The sequence below is a fragment of the Schistocerca americana genome, chromosome 3 (genome assembly GCF_021461395.2).
Source record: "Schistocerca americana isolate TAMUIC-IGC-003095 chromosome 3, iqSchAmer2.1, whole genome shotgun sequence".
Lineage (NCBI taxonomy): Eukaryota > Metazoa > Arthropoda > Insecta > Orthoptera > Acrididae > Schistocerca > Schistocerca americana.
This window is the reverse complement of record NC_060121.1, coordinates 780970250-780989737: the sequence shown is the minus strand read 5'-3', so window position 1 is coordinate 780989737 and position 19488 is coordinate 780970250. Positions and strand designations below refer to the sequence as shown.

The 19488-nt window shown below is 42.4% G+C and overlaps 1 protein-coding gene across 6 annotated transcripts in view; it reads left to right on the top strand.

The window, feature by feature from the left end:
* LOC124605815 (deoxynucleoside triphosphate triphosphohydrolase SAMHD1) overlaps nt 1–19488 on the top strand; it is a 355281-nt gene that overhangs the window by 274395 nt on the left and 61398 nt on the right. For all 6 annotated transcript variants that reach the window (XM_047137726.1, XM_047137725.1, XM_047137728.1 and 3 more), the window contains one exon: nt 11296–11472. In XM_047137726.1, coding sequence (XP_046993682.1) covers nt 11296–11472 — 177 coding nt within the window. The remainder of the gene's footprint in view (nt 1–11295; nt 11473–19488) is intronic.

Here is a 19488-nt window from a genome sequence, read left to right as displayed (position 1 = left end):
ATCACACAGAGAAGTATGTGCTTGTGAATTAACACTGAAAAAAGTTCACTTTTAATAGTAACTGTGTATAGATCCCCACAGGGAAATTTTGAACTGTTTTGAGGAATGTGGATTCCCTATTATGCTATCTCAAACAATGGAAAATCCAGGATGGAGCTATTATGCTTTCTGTCAGACAGCAACCAGAGGTTGTGATTGCAGTGTAGATTTTTCCAAGGGATTCTGATATGAAAAGTCATCTGGAAACCTTATTTGCACTCTAAAATTTGATCCCAGTAATTAACTCTCTAACATAGGTGGTTAAAGACAGTAGGACCCTAAATGATAACACTTTCTTTGATGCACCTCAAAACAAGAAAACAACTATATACCCGTACCAAATATTGTCTCTGATCATGATCCATAGATATGATAAATGAAATAGTGCCTTAGAGTATAGATACTCAGTTCTAATTAATTAGAATAATACTGGTTTCAGGAGAAACATTTTTAAAAATTGTTTACAAGAGATGATCTGGGAAAAAATTTATTATGAACCAAATACTTACATAAAATTTAATCTGTTCCATGATAAATTCACATCTTTTTGAAAATAGATTTCCACATTAGCTAATCAGAAAGGACGTTAAATAGCCATGTAGGACACCATGGATCAGTAGAGCGATTAAAGTATCTTCTGAAAGGGAAAGGGAATTGTATGGGTTGATAAGATCAAGTAAAGATCGTGCCATAGTTGCACACTACAAAAAGTATTCACAATTATGAAGATAAGTTATTAAAAAAATCAAGTAACATGCACATTATGTGAGAAATCAGTGCTTCTGACAACAGACTTATGACTACATGGAGTATAATAAAATGAGACAGAATGACTGGCCACCAGTTACAAATAGCAGATATGTTTGATAATCATTTCTTTAATGTAGTAGAAAATATAGGGGACAAACAGTTCAAGAGAAAAATCATATGGAGGCCTCTCCCACTTCTGCTTCTGAAATTCCTATACAATAAGCATTATCTTTTCTGGAATATGTAGTGAATTACCAGCTGAGGGCATTTTTCCAGAGAGTTTGAAATATGCCATTGGTAAACCCCTCTATAAAAAAGGTGATAGGAGAGATGTCAGTAACTACTGACCCATTTCACTACTGACGTCATTTTCCAAAATTTTTGAGAATGTTATGTATTCTAGAATAGTATCCCACCTAATTAACAACATCCTTAGTAAATCACAGTCTGGACTTCAGAAAAGTTGCTCGACTAAATATGCCATTTATACATTCACTCACCAAATTTCAGGAGTACTAAATAACAAAAGACTACCAATTGGTATTTTTTGCAACCTATCTTAGGCATTTGACTGCATGAATCACAGTATTCTCCTCAATAACCGGAGGTTTTATGAAATTTGTGTTTTAGTCGATCAGTGGATAATGTCATACCTAAGTAAAAGAAAGCAGAAAGCTATACGTAATAACTCAACCAATGTAAGTATGGGAGTTTCTTCTGATGGGGGAGCTCAACCTTATATCCACTATTGTTCCTCATATATGTAAACAACTTTCTACCTAACATAAAACAAGCAGAATTAGTTATTTTTGCACATGACACTAGTATTGTAATCCATCCAAACATACATATAGCAACAGAAGAAATGATAAAGATTGAAGTGTTACTGAATGGTTGTCTGTGAATGGCCTCAATCTCAGTCTCAAAAAAAGACAACATTTTCAGTTCTGTGTTTGTAGAGTTAACACATCAATGATAAGTGTAACACATAGTAAGGAAATAACAACTAGGGTGGAAACGCCACAAAAATATAGGTATCCATATTAATGAGAATTTAAATTGGAAAAATACATTTTGGAACTCCTAAAACAACTTAGTTCAGCCACATTTGCATCTCAAATCATTGTAAACCTCTGAGAGATACACAAATCAGGAAGTTGATATATTTTGCAAATTTTCATTTAGTAATGTCATGTGAAATAATGTTCTGGGATAAATCAACTTTAAGAAAGAAAGTGTCCATTGCTCAGAAATGTGCTTTAAGAAGAATATGTGGTTCTCACACACAGTCATCTTGGCGACATCTGCTTGAGGTGCTTGGTATTTTGACTACTGCCTCACAATATATTTAGCCCATCATGAAGTTTGTTGTAAATAACCTGCTGCAATTCAAAAGGAACAATGATGTGCACAATCACTATATCATAAGAAAATACGACCTTCATTTCTCCACTTTAAGGTTATATTGAGCACAAAAAGAGGTGCACAATGCTGCTGCCAAATTTTTTGATCACTTACCCAGTGATATAAAATGTCTGACAGACAGCAAAATAAAATTTGAAAACAAATGAAAAAAGTTTCTCTTTGGCAACTCCTTCTATTCTATAGAAGAATGTCTGTTATTGTAATATGAAATAGTGGTGGGTAGGAATTATTACCTCACAACAATACTAAAAAAATTGTAGATGATCAGTGTGTAGCCATATTTACATGCGAATGAGTAATGTGAATGTAAAATGGCTTGTGGTCATACTGCTAGAGTCATCATTGACCAGTTCATTGTCTAGCCTGTAGATGTATGAAATGACATATTATTGCATATCTGAACTGTCTCTTTATTGCATTTGCCTAAGGAATTATCTACAAATAAATAGCAAGCGCATGGCTTGGCGGTACGCAATCTTTGTACACACAAAATGTATCTGAACTAAAAATTGTCTCTCGTTGCTAAGATAAGAGCAACACAAGAACACACATAAAAATCCTAAAGTTCTCTAATGGCTCGGAATATTCACCACTGATACTAGCGTCTCAGGTGGCTGACCCAGAAATCTGATTGACAGCTGCACAATAACGATACTGATACTCGCATGCACACAACAAAACTCTTACTTTGCACTGCACTACACTGAAAGAGAAACTGAAGTGCAGCCACTACAGACTTGGGTTGGGACTGGGAGTGGCATAGGGAAGAACTATGATGTTGTGGAGGTTGAGTGGGCAATGGAGCACCACTTCAGGAGAGGTGAGAACTATCTTGGGTAGGCTGTGGGTCATTTCAGGGCATGATGGTAGGTAATCAGAGCCCTGGCGAAGGATGTGGTTCAGCTGTTCCAGTCTAGGGTGGTACTATGCGATGAAGGGGACACTCCTTTGTGGCTGGTTAATGGAGGCTGTGGGAAGACTAGGGGTGTGAGGGGAAATGGCCCAGGAGATCCGTTAGTGGACTGGATGGGGGGCAGGGGGAGGGGGGGGGGAGTGTAGTGCCTGTATGTAAAGACCTTGGTGAGACCCTCAGCATACTGGGCATGGGAGTTTTTGTCACTGCAGATATGCTGTCCCTTGGTGTCCAGGCTACGTGGGACCAATTTTTTGGTGTGAAAGGGATGAAAGCTGTCAAAATGCAGGTACTTTTGGTGGTTGGTGGGTTTTACTTTTGGTGGTTGGTGGGTTTAATGTGGACAGAGGTGCAAATGGAGCCATCAGAGAGGAAAATGTCAACTTCTAGAAAGGTGGCCAGCTGGGTTGAGGAGGACCTGCTGAAGCAGATGGGAGAGACATTGAGGTTGTGAAGGAATGAAGTGAAGGTGTCTTGGCCATGAGTCCAGATCATGCAGATATCATCAATGAACCTGAACCAGACTAGGGGTTTGGTGTTTTGGGAAGTTACATAGGTCTCCTTTAGATGCCGCATAAACATGTTGGCGTAGGAGAGTGCCATGTGGCTGCCCATGGATGTACCGTGGATTTGTTTGTATAACGTCCCTTCAAAGGAGGAATAGTAGTAGGTTAGGATAAAGTTAGAATGATGTATGAGGGATGAGGTAGTGGGACTGGAGTCTGAAGGAAGTTGGTAGAGGTAGTGTTCAATAGCGGTAAGATCATGGACATGAAGGATGAATAAAATCTTCTCGGCTTTCAAGCCACGTCAGTTCGAATAAAATTTTTGAGCTTTCGATGGCTAGCTCCGCCATCGTTGTCAATACTAACACTATTGACTGCTGGGGCTGGCACTATTTCCTGCTTATATAACTACAATTATGGCCCCTGGCACCAGAGCGGGCCAAAACAATGCATACGCAGAAGGTGAGTTGGGCAGCTCTTAGCAGCTATGGCCCACCTAAGGACTGAGTAACATCAGGCGGCATGAGGGGCAGGTGCCACCTTTGAAACTGCCACTCCCGCCTCCCTACAAGTATTAACCATCCGTTGTAGCTTTCTTTTGACATCAACAGCATGCACCCATGCCTTACTCAGTGAGTAACCCTGGTCTCTGTTGAAATTCTTGCTGTTCATTCTAATCTCAGCCACTCCTTTTATAATGGAGACCCAGTATGTTGACATATGAGCCGAGACTGGCATGTTTTCAAACTGTATTTTATGTTCATTTTTGAGGCTATGCTCAGCTACGGTCGACTTTTCAAGCTCCCCGTGCTTGATGTGTGTCTGACGCTCAGTACTATGCTCTGCAACTGTGTGAATTGTGTGGCCTATATAGATGCTGCCACACTCTCAAGGAACACTGTACACATGAAGAGCTATCTCGTCTTTAACAGAGTGCATCCTGTATCCTGAGGGTGGGCCAGAACACTGGTCTCAATCCTTGTCTCCGCAGTACATGTCCTAACTTGCTGCTCATTGCCCCACAGTATTGCGGGAAAGCCGTCAGTTTGGCTTCTTCTGCTGATTCACAAAGCATCCTTCTTTGATGACACCCGAAAGCATTTGCAATGTCTCTTTTGCTGTAGCCATTCTCCCTGAATATGTGCCCAAGTGCTGCAATTCAGATTGCTGGTGGTAGTCATCAGAAGTAACTTTAGCTCTGTGTGGTAATGTGTTCAGGACCGTTTTCTTGTGTACAGGGTGGTGAAAGCTACCGGCGTTCAAATATCGATCAGTGTGTGTTAGTTCCCTATACACTGAATGACCAAGCCAGCCTCCTGCCTTCCGCTCAACTAAAACGTCGAAGAACGGTAGCTTGCCATCCTTCTGCATCTCGATGGTAAATTTAATTTTGGGTAGGACACCATTCACAAGATCCCTGAACTGCTGCAGTTTATTTTTACCATCAGGCCATATCAGGAAGGTATCATTGACATACTAAGGAAGCAAGACAGACACAACACCACAGATTTCAGAGCCTGCTCCTGAAAGTGCTCCATGAAGAAATTTGTGACTGCAGGAAACAATGGTGAGACCATTGCTGTGCCATCCGTCATTTCATAATATTTGTCATGGTACAAGAAGTACGTTGTCGTTAGAACATGACAGAACAACTTTGCAATTCCATGTGGAAACCTTTGGGCCAAAAGATCCAGCGTGTCTTGTACTGGCACCCTCATATAAAGTGGCACCACGTACAGACTAACCATTATGTCATTTTGATCTATTTTCATTTTCCTTGAGCGTTTCAACAAATGGCTGCAAGTTCACAACTTGGTGTTCACAATGATCCAATTTTGGCACTAATAATCCTGCAATATGTTTTGCCAGTCTCTAGATGGGCGAGCTGATTGCACTAACAGTGGGCCGAAGAGGAACATGTTCCTTATGTATCTTAGGCAGTCCATAAAGCCTGGGCGGTCTGATGGTGTGAGGCACTAATTTGTTCACTACTTCATCTGGTAAACCAGATTCCTTTAATAAATTCCCTGTCTTCCTAACTATAGCCTGTGTCAGATCACAACTAAACTTCTGGTATGCATCATCTTCTAATAAATGTAGCACCTCCAGGTGGTAGCCTTCAGTGTTCAGAACAGCGGTGGTATTTCCTTTGTTGGCAAGCAAGTGGGAGACTGCTGGAAAAACTGCACAAAAAGAAATCACATCTGCTGAATTATTTAGCATTTTTGCAATGCTACTGGGACAAGGAAGTAATTCCTTGCTTTGCTGCAATGTACAGAATTTTGAAGAGGACAATTCATGCCATTGTGAGACAGTGGATATGGCAGACAAGATATGAGCTTGATCTCAATGCCAGAAACCTGTTCGATTGTCATCAACTTTGTTGCCATTTGACTGGGAATGGGTGGATGTGGCCACTGCAGCACAACAGCATGCTAGTTTATGCAAGACAATGTCTAAGCAATGTCACAAGTCTGACTGCTTAACTTGTGGAGGAACTGACATGGATAATGATAAGGTCAACAGAACAATTGTTAATCTCTCCAAACAAAGATTGAACAATGGCTATGTGACAGTCCCACCATGTCTGCCAATTTTGCAGATGATTAGTGCAATAGAGCAGTGCATTTGGCATCTCTGCATGATGCAGCTGAGGATGTCAGACTAACCACCAGCCATATATTTTCAAAAGCTGAGCCACCAGAATCAAATATTAGTCAGGAGGACCAATGTGACTTATGCTTATTGCATGAGAACTAGGACTTGGTTGTCTTGCCATCTGACGAAGGAAATGCATTGTGGTTCTGAACACTGAAGGCCTGAAGATGCTACACTTATTACATGATGACGCATACCGGAAGCTTAGTCATGATCAGAGACAGGCCGTAGTCAAGAAGACAGAGAAATTATTAAAGGAATTTGGTTTACCAGATGAATTGGTGAACAAATTACTGTCTCATGCTGCCAGACCTCCCAGGCTTTATGGACTGCCAAAGATACATAAGGACCATGTTCCTCTTCGGCCCACTGTTAGTGCAATCAGCTCACCCATCTAGAGACTGGCAAAACATATTGCAGGATTATTAGCGCCAAAACAGGATCATTGTGAACACCAAGTTGTGAACTTGCAACCATTTGTTGAAATGCTCAAGGAAAATGAAAATAGGTCAAAATGACATAATGGTTAGTCTGTACGTGGTGCCAGTACAAGACACGCTGGATCTTTTGGCCCCAAGGTTTCCACCTGGAATTGCAAAGTTGTTCTGTCATGTTCTGACAACGTACTTCGTGTACCATAACAAATATTATGACATGATGGATGGCACAGCATGGTCTCACCATTGTTTCCTGCAGTCACAAATTTCTTCATGGAGCACTTTCAGGAGAAGGCTCTGAACTTTGTGGTGTTGTCTGTCGTGCTTCCTTAGTATGTCAATGATACCTCCCTGATATGGCCTGATGGTAAAAAAAAATTGCAGCAGTTCAAGGATCTTGTGAATGGTGTCCTACCCAACATTAAATTTACCATCGAGATGGAGAAGGATGGCAAGCTACCATTCTCAGATGTTTTAGTTGAGTGGAAGGCAGGAGGCTGGCTTGGTCATTCAGTGTATAGGAAACTGACACACACTGATTGATATTTGAACGCCAGTAGCTTTCACCACCCTGTACACAAGAAAACGGTCCTGAACACATTACTACACAGAGCTAAAGTTATTTCTGATGACTGCCACCTGCAGTCTGAATTGCAGCACTTGGGCACGTATTCAGGGAGAATGGCTACAGCAAAAGAGACATTGCAAATGCTTTCGGGTGTCATCAAAGAAGGATGCTTTGTGAATCAGCAGAAGAAGCCAAGCTGACGGCTTTCCCGCAATACTGTGGGGCAATGAGCAACAAGTTAGGATATGTACTGCGGAGACATGGATTGAGACCAATGTTCCAGCCCACCCTCAAGATACAGGATGCACTCTGTTAAAGACGAGATAGCTCTTCATGTGTACAGTGTTCCTTGAGAGTGTGGCAGCATTTATATAGGCCAGACAATTCACACAGTTGCAGAGAATTGTGCTGAGCATAAGAGACATATCAAGCAAAGCGAACTTGAAAAGTCAACTGTAGCTGTTCACAGCCTCAAAAATGAACATAAAATACAGTTTGAGAACATGCCAGTCTTAGCTCATGCGTCAACATATTGGGTCTCCATTATAAAAGAAGTGGCTGAGATTAGAATGAACAACAACAGTTTCAACAGAGAGTGGGGTTACACACTGAATAGGGCATGGGGGCAGGCTTTGGATGTCAAAAGGAAGCAACAATGGATGCTTAACACTTGTAGGGAGGCGGGAGTGGAAGTTTCAAACATGACGCCAGCTTCTCATACCATCCGACGTCACTCAGTCCCGCGGCAGGCCGGAGCTGCTGTGAGCTGCCCAACTCACCTTCTGCACACACATTGTTTTGGCCCTCTTTGATTGGTGCCAGGGGCTGTAATTGTAGCTATATAAGCAGGAAATAGTGCCTGCCCTGGCAGTCAGTAGTTTTACTCCTGACAATGATGGCAAAGCTAGCCATCAAAAGATCGAAAATTTTATTCAAATTGGCGCAGCTTGAAAACCGAGAAGATTTTATTCAGTCATGCTGACATGAAAGACTTGGAGGGCATGGGAGATGTTTGTGCGTAGGGGATGGCATCAACAGTGATGGGTAGGATCCAAGAGGCAAAGGGCTGTGGATGGTGGAGTCAGTGAAGGAAGTGCTATCTTCGACATGGGAGGCTAGATTATGGGCAGCTGATTGGAAGTGTTGGTCATAGAGGACAAAAATTCTTTCAGTTGGGGCACAATAACCAGCCACAATGGATCATCCAGGATTTTTGGATTTGTGGATTTTGGGGCAGGGTGTCATAGGTTTGAGGAGGGAAATGGGATCATGTGAGAGGTTCTGGGAAGGGCCTATGGCTTTAAGCAGGGATTGGAGATTGTGTTGGCTTTCTGGGATGTGATCACTCTGCAAGAGTTTACAGGTGGAGGAGTCAGATGATTAGCAGAGGCCTTCTGCCAGGTAGTCATTGCGATACATAACAACAGTGGTGGAACTTTGTTTGCAGGTAGGGTGATTAGATCAGGATTTGTTTTAAGGTTCTGTATGGCTATTCTTTCTTCTGCTGAAAGGTTTGTGTTCTGAGAAAGGGACATAGGGAAGGATAGTGAAGCAAAGTCAGAAGTAAGGAATTGCTGGAAGGAGGTGGGAGATCACAGTTGGATAGGGCTATGAACTGGAGAGGCAAGATTTAATGTTGGAATTAGGTTGGTTTTGGTTGAAATAATTGGCAGCAGGAAAGTGCTTACATTGCAGGACCAGGAGAGGGATAGTATATCTTTGACAAGTTCAGCATGTTTAAATTTGGGTATAGGGATAAAGGTGAGGTCTTTGGATAGGACTGAAACTTCTGTGGAGCTGAGGGTTTTGATGGAAGGATTGACAACAGTATTATGGGAATGTTTTGGCTCTGGATTTGGTGGAGTGCTGGTAGGGAGCTTTGGAGGATGTGGCAAGTGAAGGTCAGCTAGGCAGCATTTAAGTGCTATGAGAGTTGGACAAGGAAGATCACTGTGGGTGGGACAGGGGTTGGATAGTGGTACTGCAGGGCACCAGTGGGATGTAAGCAAGTTGGATAACTTATGAAGGTGGTGTCAGGAATGCTGCTCCAGGTACTGGAGAGCAAGGGATTCAATTTCAAATATGTAATGTGTGAAGCAGGGATTGCACAGTGGTAATATCTTGTGGAGGGAACAGAGGTGGTCCCGGGATGCCTGTGCTATGGAGATTTGTTTTTGCAGTACCAGTTTTGTTAGGGCAGGACAGGGGACAGGGCTTGGATAGTGGTACCGCAGGGCACCAGTGGGATGTAAGCGAGTTGGATAACTTATGAAGGTGGTGTCAGGAATGCTCCTCCAGGTACTGGAGAGCAAGGGATTCAATTTCAAATATGTAATGTGTGAAGCAGGGATTGCGCAGTGGTAATATCTTGTGGAGGGAACAGAGGTGGTCCTGGGATGCCTGTGCTATGGAGATTTGTTTTTGCAGTACCAGTTTTGTTAGGGCAGGGACTGGCAGAATCTAAAAAGGTGAAGGTTGTTGTGAAAGGCGGGATGGGATCCAGAGAGAAGAATTTTTATGTTTAGGCCATTTGGGGATATGGTTCAGGCAGCATATGAGACATAGGATGTGGGATTGGGTTTTAACCTGACAGGCACTATTCCCCAGATCTAGTCTGCAAACAGATCTCCCATACTATTTCCCCTCACACCCACAATCCACCCATCACCTCCAAGAACCAGCCACAAAGGAGTGCCCCTTCATCACACAACACCACCCAGGAGTTGAACAACTGAACCAGGGCTCTGATGACCTTCCATCATGCCAAGATGAGGGACATCCTATCCAAGATCCTTCCCACCCATCCTAAAGTAGTGTTGCATTGCAACCTCGGAAGCATCTTAGTCGATCCCTATGCCACTCCCAATCCCAACCCCAACCACTTGCCACAAGGATTGTAACTCTGTGGAAGACCCAACTGCAAGACCTGCTCAATCCACCCATCCAGCACTTCCTGTTCCAGTCCTGTCACTGGTTTATCCTTCCATATCAGGGATCGGCCACCTGTGAAAGCAGCTGCAATCACTGCAGCTGAGAACACTGCACAGATTTTTATGTTGGTATGACTACCAACCAGCCGTCCACCAGCATGAAAGACTACTGCCAAACTGTGGCCAAAGCAAATTAGATTACACCATGGCACTACATGCAGCTGAACGTTGCATGCTTGATTTAAATGGCTGCTTCACTACCTGAGCCATCTGAATGCCTCCCCCCCCCCCCCTCCACCACTAACTTTTCTTAATTGTACAGTTGGGAGTTATCCTTACAACACTTTCTCAGCTCTCATATTGTCCCAAACTCAACCTACAGTAACATACTGTCCTACACGCTCCACTCGACAGTTTCCACCCCCTCTGTCCTATTATATCCTCCCCATTCTCATCTCCCACCCTCTTTGTCACCCTCTGCCAATGCACTACCAATCTTTCCCAGCTCCTCTCCTTTTTTGATCTGTTTTTCCCATCTCCCTGATCCACAACCACCTGATGCTGCACCAGTTGGCATTCTAGTCCCTGCAAACTCCAGCAGAAAGCATCCCCCCCCCCCCACACTCCCCCCACTTATACCTAACTATCCCTTCCCCACCCCCTCTTGATTGCTGTTTCCATCCCATGTGATAGTTACGTTCTCCCCCGAGCTGCCGGAGTTGGCGGTCATGTCTGCGTGAGCTATGTGCTTGCTTGTGTGTATGAATGGTGTGTGTGTTTCTCTTTTTCTGGTGAAGGCTTCAGGGAAAGCTTTGTGTAAGTGTCATGTAATTGTGCCTATCTGTGACTTAACATGTCATCTTTATGGTAAGTAGCAATCTTTTTAATTTTTGATACAAAATCTTCTGTTGGTGCTGGCAGTAATTTTTATTTGTTCAGTTTTTGGTTTATCAAATAAATAAAAATATGACTGTCAGCTGCCATTTTTTTGTGATGAAAGCAAAACCATTGTTTTCCTGTCACAAATTTTTAGACATTTTATAATAGATAAAACCCAATTCTGTTTCAGCATGAAACTAGCACACTTGAAATATTTGATGAACTAGCAAATCGTTTTGATGAAGACTTCAAAATGTTTGGCTTAGACAGCCCAAAGAAGAAACTAATTAAAGAGCTGATCAAAGGAGAACCACTCAATGAGGGTGAGCCTATGTCATTGAGTGCTGATAAGTATTTTATATATGAGGTATGTAGCAGAAAGATAAATGTTTTCAATGTTTCTTTTTCTTCTCTCCTTGACACACAAAGTTCTTATTTATATTGTTTAATGTTCTGCACTGTTTACCCTTTTGATCATAGCATCTCTCTGTAATAAACAATATCATGCCAAAAGTCTCCTGAAATGTGTGTTTCCTTACTGGCAGATAAAAAAGTAAGAGAAATATTTAAATTCTGTTAAAAGTTTTACCTTGTAAAAGACATGGTACAAGGGCAGCAGCATGATGTGGATAACGATATTTCGCACATAAAGATGTAATAAGGTTTTCTGTAGTACTGAATCACATTCATTAACATTCTTCACCATTAGGTATCATACTGTACTGATGTATCAGGGTCTGGTACCTATTGTACCTCATTGCTGATTGAAGGTCTGTTGACAGTGAAAATACTATCTTGAACTCCACTTCAAAAGTGGTAAAGCATAGTGATTCGAACCTTGTGAACTACGTTTGCAGGTCCGACTTACTGAGAATGCAATATCTAAAGGACTAGATGCAGTGAGCAACTGCTCATTCCACTTACAAGCAGTGACTGTACAACTCCATGAGACATCTGTGTCAAACACACAAAATCATCAGCATAAAGTCAATAAGTTGCTGAGAAAAGTTTCTACATTAAATGCAGATACCATTAACTGTAAATATACGGATTATTGTTTTTCAGTAAAATAGAAAATATGCAGACAGTAAAACAGGAACCTTGTAATCATTTGACAGTGAAAACAGTAGTGAACAGCACAAAGAGAAACTGACGCTTCCTACATTTTCTTTTGTTTCTCAGAAAAATGAATGGAACTAGAGTTTATTTAATGTGTATTGTATGTACTGTCTAACATCTGTTCTCTAATTTGTGTTACGTACATGCACATGTTGGAACATAAATCTCTTACAGATTAATTTTTTTTCTTCATAAAATGATAAAAAAATAAAGTAAGCCCTCTCTTACAAGATATGTTTCAACCCAGACACTCATTCAAAAGATGCCAGACCTATAACTATCTCTTTACAGGACCCATTATTGTTAGCATTACAGGCTTAACCTGTAGGAAAGCTTTCCATTATATTCTTATTAACTGATAGCAGAATTTCTTTCTGTTCTTCCTTAATCATAGTGAATGGGTGTTACTGGTTTCTTGAGTGAAATGATCTAGCATGCCTCCAACATTCTAACTCGTCCAAAAGATCTAGAATGGATTTTTCAATCTCCAGTGTAACCTGGCTGATGGCAAAGTTACAACTACAGTGGACTAGGACCTTGGCTTTTACCTTTCACAGGCAATGCTTGTACTAAATGAATTCTCTGTGCACAGCTTATGACATGCCCTCACAGCTTCAACTCTTCCAGTTCCTTGCTGCAATATTCAAAACCCAACAGAAGCTTTCCTACCTACATAGCATGACTAGCAATCCAGAGACGAAGAATTTTTCTTTTTCCTTGTGATGTCTGACTATTTGAGATGAGATATGACTGTAAGGATTCTGAGACATATTATGTCAAGTGTTTGTACAATTTCACTGGATAATTTCGGTACTGTACAGCTTCAAAGGAATAAGGGATGCTTTTAAATAATCTTTTGTACTCTACATCCTGGATGGTGGTTATTAACTGAAATCAGTAGATGACTAATGGGACAAATGAACAGCTGATGGTTAAAATGTATTTTATAAAATACTTTACAGCTGTTGAACCTAACCTTACGGAGAAATTAGAATTTGCAGAGACTGTCATAGCCACAGCATAGGTTTTGTTTCACTCTGCAACAATTGTTCTGCTGCAGTAAGTCATGTTGCGTAAGTAGGTGTGTACCCACGCAAACACAGTTAGAAATCGGAAACTAACGGAGTCTGAACTCAAGTTTCTTTTTATTTCATCACATATAACAGGTTGTCAAGTAAGAGAATACATAAAAGAAAATCAACAACTAAGAGTAAAAAGGTAGGTATGAGAATCACAGTTGACGGCTCTCTTCTCTGTGACTTCCGTGTGAACTGTGGAGAATAATCTCTGTGGTTGGTGCGAATTTTACGCGTCAGCTGCGATCGACGTGTGCGGTAGTCGCCCCATGAGCCCCCTTGGTGAGAGCGGAGCTCAGATGTTCCTCTCTGTAGTGGGCAGGGATGTGCACTTGTCTGCCAGAACGTGTAGTGCAACAAGGCTGCTGCTTTATTGACTGCAGAGGTAGCGAAGTGGGGTTCTGCATTGTTGTCTTGTGCGGATCACTGCGCGACGCTGGCATCGCCGGACTGTCTTGAAGCATATAAGCAGGTTTCACTCTACTTAGCGATATGGTGGCCTGTTTCCCATTCAGTACTATGTCTAGAGTGTGTGAATCTCTGCGTATCACACGATGAGGTCCAGTGTATGGCGGTTGTAGTGGTGGTTTGACGCCATCTGTGCGTAACGATACATGCATGCAAGTTTTTAAAACGTTGTGCATGAATGTTACCAGGACTCCACGCCTGGATGCTTTTGCAGGTTCGATTTTCTTGATCATTTCTCTCAATCCTTGTAAATATTCTGACTGGTCATCTGCGTTCGGTACCACTGAGTTGTCAGCGAACTCTCCGGGCAGACGTATTGTTTCGCCGTAGACCACCTCTGCCGGGGAGGCATCCATATCAGGTTTAAAGATCATCCTAAGACCTAACAGTACAATGGGTAATGCTTCCGTCCATTTAGTATTGTGGCACATGAGGGCTGCTTTTAAGGTACGGTGCCATCTTTCTACCATCCTGTTGCTTGCCGGATGGTAGGCGGTGGTGCGGTGATGGCAGTACCCGCAGAATCTTGCTAACTGAGCGAATAGTTCTGATTCAAACTGTTGTCCTCTATCAGTTGTTACATGGAGTGGGCAGCCAAACCTAGATATCCAAGTTGACATGAATGCCATTGCCAGAGTTTTCGCCAAGATGTTGTTGGTAGGTATTGCTTCTGGCCAGCGTGTATACCTGTCAATGATTGTTAGCAGGTAGCAATTACCATCTGATGGTGGAAGAGGTCCTACGACGTCCAAATGTATGTGCGAGAAGCATGCCTTGACATCCGGGAATTGTCAGATTGGAGGGTGCACGTGTCTGCTTACTTTGCATAGCTGACAGTGTGGGCAAGATCTAGTCCAGTTACGGCAATCACGGTTCATTCCTGGCCATACAAATCTTTTGGACACCAGTCTGGTAGTTGCTCGAACACCGGGGTGACATAGGCCATGGAGACAAACAAACACTCTTCTGCGATGTGTGATTGGAACCTAAGGGCGTGTTTGACCATGTTGTAAGTCACAATGTAGTCATACGTCTTCCCCGGGCACGTCATCTAGCTGTAACTTCAACGCCGTCTTGTCGTCACTCAACAGGGTATTTAGCTCATCATCTTCCTGCTGGACTTGCGCTAGTTCTGCCATAGTTACAGGCTCTGTTATACTGGATACTCGTGGCAAACAATCAGCTACCACGTTAGTTAAACCTGAGATGTGGCATAAGTCTGTGCTGAATTGGCTTATGAACTCCAATTGAGAATACTGCCTTAGAGAGCATTTGTCAGTGTTCTTGTTGAATGCATAAGTCAAGGGCTTATGATCCATAAAAATTGTGAAGTCACGCACTTCAACTTGTGGTCTGAAGTGTTTGATCGCTAAATATATAGCCAAAAGTTCTCTATCATAAGCACTCCAGCGTTGTTGTATTGGCGACAACTTGTGCGAATAGTATGCCAGAGGTTGCCATGCGCCATCCACCAATTGTTGCAGGGCTGCACCAACACCAAACTGGCTAGCGTCCGCCACCAGCGCCAAAGGTGCTTCTAGTTTAGGATGTGCCAGCAGTGCGGCCTGAGCCAGGCTCTGACGTGTCACTTCGAATGCTGCATCAGATTCCTCATTGCACTGTATGGTTGCATTGCTGCGAACCTTTGGGCCAGCTAATAATGCGTTTAATGGTGCCTGCTGTTCAGCTGTCTTTGGTAGATGCCTTCTGTAAAAATTTAACATGCCTAGGTATCTTCTTAATTCTTTGACCGTAGTAGGCTTGGGCATGTGTAGAATAGCCTCAACTTTTCTGGGTAAGGGTGCTGAACCTGTAGCAGATATGCGATGACCTAGAAATTCCACTTCAGGTTGGCCAAACAGGCATTTTGCTGTATTTAACACTATTCCCAACTTCTCTAAGCATTGGAGTACTTCTTTTAAATGCTGCTTGTGCTGTTCATTGTTTGCGGAATATATGAGAACGTCATCGAGGTAGGCAAAACAGAAGGGCAGTCTTCGTAATACAGAATCCAGAAAACGTTGCCATGTCTGTGCGGCATTTCGCAGACCAAACGTCATGAAATTACTTTCAAGCAATCCAAAGGGTGTTGTTATGGCGGTCTTTGGTATGTCTTCTGCCGCTACAGGAATTTGTGTATAGGCCTTTGCGCAAACTAGCACACTAAAGACTGTGGCTCCGTGCAGCGCGTGATTGTAGTCCATTAACAAAGGTACAGGATAACGATCCGGAATAGTTCTGGCGTTCAGTGCTCTGTAGTCGCCACACGGACGCCAGGCTCCACCTTTTTTTGGTACGAGGTGTAAGACCGACGCCCATGGACTGGATGACGGGCATATAATTCCTTCTTTAAGCATTAGCTCGAATTCCGCTTTAGCTATAGCGAGGCGTTCCGGTGCTAGTCTCCTAGGTCGACATGACACAGGCGGGCCATCCGTGGTTTTTATGTAGTGTACTGTATCATGCAACACTTTCTGCGGTGCCCCTGGCGGTTTCGTTAATTCAGGAAAATCCGCTAGGATTGCGCGGTACTCTGTGTCTGCCATTTGAATTAACTTAATACTGGTACAATCTGTGTCACAATAATAACAAGCCGTTGATAGATTGGTGAGACTGTCTATCAGGCAAGCATTGGCCATGTCTGGCAAAAGTCTGAAGTGTGATAAGAAATCAGCTGCTAGTATTGCTTCTGTGACGTCTGCTACCGTGAAATTCCATTTAAAGTCTCTATGGAGTCCCAAGTTCAGATTCTCTTGTTGTAATCCGTATGTTGAAATCTGCGAATTGTTGGCAGCGGGTAAGTTAAATGCAGTGTGCAGCTGGCAACAATGCAAGGACTGTCTTGGTAGTATACTGAGGTCTGAACTGGTGTCAATTAAAAACTTCCTGCCTGACGCACGATCTGTTATAAAAAGGCGTCGAGATGCAGGAAGCTAGGAGGTAGTGTCTACTGCCACTTTCTGCTCCGATTTGGAGAAAGTGCACGGGCTAATGCATTTCCGTGCTTGCTCTCCATACCAACAAATGGTCTGTCTGTTGTTGGCTGTAGATTGCAATGCAGAACAACTTCCATGTCGTCGTTGGCTACGGCTTCTCTAATTGACATTGATGCCATTCGACATTAGGTTCGAGAGCTGTATGCATAGGAGATCGATCTTGGTGGTTAGTGCATCATAATTCGCCCGAGACACTGTAGTAGATGCAGCTGCTACACTGACAGGAATGTCTACAACACTGACCTGTGAGTTTGGTGTGATCGCTTCCAGTATGCGGTCGGCGAGTTCTGCTACCGCGTCCAGTCGCATCTTGTTCTGCGTGGCGATGACTGCTTTTACCTGCGGTGGCAGGCGGGAACTCCACAGGGTACGCAGAAGGCTGTCTGGAATCGTGCTGGGGTCCACCTTGCTGTGGAGATGGCGCAGGAACTGCGAAGGTTTCCAGTCACCGATTTCTTCTTGCGTCAATACTTGCCGGATTCTGTCTTCTTGAGAAATGGCTAAGCATCATATCAGTTCAGTCTTTAACCATTCATATGCATTCTCTGTCAGAGGAGCTGTTATGATATCCTGAACTTCAGATGGGTTGTGTGGCCAAAAGGGGGGTAAGCGAACCGCTAATCTTGATACTGCTGCCGTGTCCATATCTGTATCTGCTGTTTGTTTTGCAGTCGGGGTCACCAATGTTGCGTAAGTAGGTGTGTACCCACGCAAACACAGTTAGAAATTGGAAACTAACGGAGTCTGAACTCAAGTTTCTTTTTATTTCATCACATATAACAGGTTGTCAAGTAAGAGAATACATAAAATAGAATCAACAACAAAGAGTAAAAAGGTAGGTATGAGAGTCGCAGTCGACGGCTCTCATCTCTGTGACTCCCGTGCGAACTGTGGAGAATAATCTCTGTGGTTGGCACGAATTTTACGCGTCGGCTGCGATTGACGTGTGTGGTAGTCGCCACAGTCTCAGGATCCCATACAGTTTTAATCTGCCAGGAAGTTTATCCAAAAGATATTGAGTGAGGGTCAATTCGAGGATTGTTGCAGGCCTGTCCAGCAAATCTACCTGAACTTCAGCAAATCATTGTTGAATGGTGCTTGGGATCTTGAAACAGTAAGGATTCAAGCCGTGCCATCGTAAACAGCCCCAGGCTATTACACAATCTCCAACAAATTTCACACACAGATCTACACATCCAAATCATTTCAATACCTGATACTCATCAGGCCGTCACACAACCAATTGATTCGCACACCACGTGTAAAATATATTTCCGCTACCCCACAGTATTTTTACACCACTCCAATAAAATAAAAATGAGTTGATTTTATTGTAATAGTGCAAACAGTGTGTTCCGCTAGTGGAAAGAGATTATATATAGTGGTGAATCATGGTTCATAATGTGGCACTTAAATGATCATAGTAAATGTTATGCATTTATTCTTAGGACACTAGTACAACCAGTAAAACTATATCGTGCCATTCTTGACGGATCATTCTGTTACTCGTCTTTGTGCCTGAACCGCAATGAAGAATTATACATTATTTGAACTCTGTGACAGTTTATTTGTACACTTAATGTAAAAAAAGTGTGGTAGTCTGTATAAGTTAACTTCTTATATCTACTTCAACAACAATTAGTTCTTCTTTGGCATGTTCACTTCACAAGAACATGACTAACATGGGTACATATAATAAATGTGAAATTTCTGTTCGACTGTAATCGTGCTTTGTTTGAACTCACTTCTATCACCCGATACATTCTGGGGAAGGAAAACAAATCTGTAATGTTGGCATATTATGCCTACTCTTGCATACTCTGAGGTATAACCTCACTTCACACAGAGATAATTCTGTGCAGTTGCTGTAAGGTTTTGGTCTCACAATATACATGAACTACAATAAGCATTCAAATTCCATTCTCATGGAAGTAAACACAGATGTTCTTTCATGTGAGGCATAATATGAAGTAAGTTTTAGCAAATCATAATTCTCCCTTTCTATGCCAATTACAAACTTGTTGAACAGTTCTGTTGCTTATTTTTATGATTTCTTTGTGTCTTCTACATGTAAATCTACATATATACTTCGCAAGCAACCATATGGTGCATGATGGAGGGTACCTTGTACCACTAATAGTCATTTCCTTTCTCATTCTACTCAAAAATAGTGAGGGAAAAACAACTGTCTATAAACCTCCATACAAGCACCAATTTCTCTTACCTTTGTAGTCCTTACACAACATACTTGTCAGCAGCAGAATCATTCTGCAGTCATCTTCAAGTGCTGGTTCTCTAAATTTTCTGAACAGTGTCTCACAAAAAGTATATCATCCCTCTTTCAGTTATTCGCATTAGAGTTCAGGGAACATTTCTGTAATACTTGCATACAGATCAAACCTACCATAACAAATCTATCAGCACTCCTCTGCCTTGCTTCAATGTCTTCCTTTAATCTGACCTGGAGGGGACACCAAAAAATTGAGCACTACTCAAGAGCGTGTTGCAGTAATTTTCTATATGCAGTCTTCTTTATAGATAAGCTACAATTTCCTAAAAATCTCCCAATAAACAAAAGTCAACCATTTGCCTTTCCTAGCACTGTCATGTGTTCATTCCATTTCATATTGCTTTGCAATGTTCCACACAGATATTTAATTGACATGACTTTGTCAAGCAGCACACTACTAATGTCCTATCCGGACTTTATGGGTTTTGCTTTTT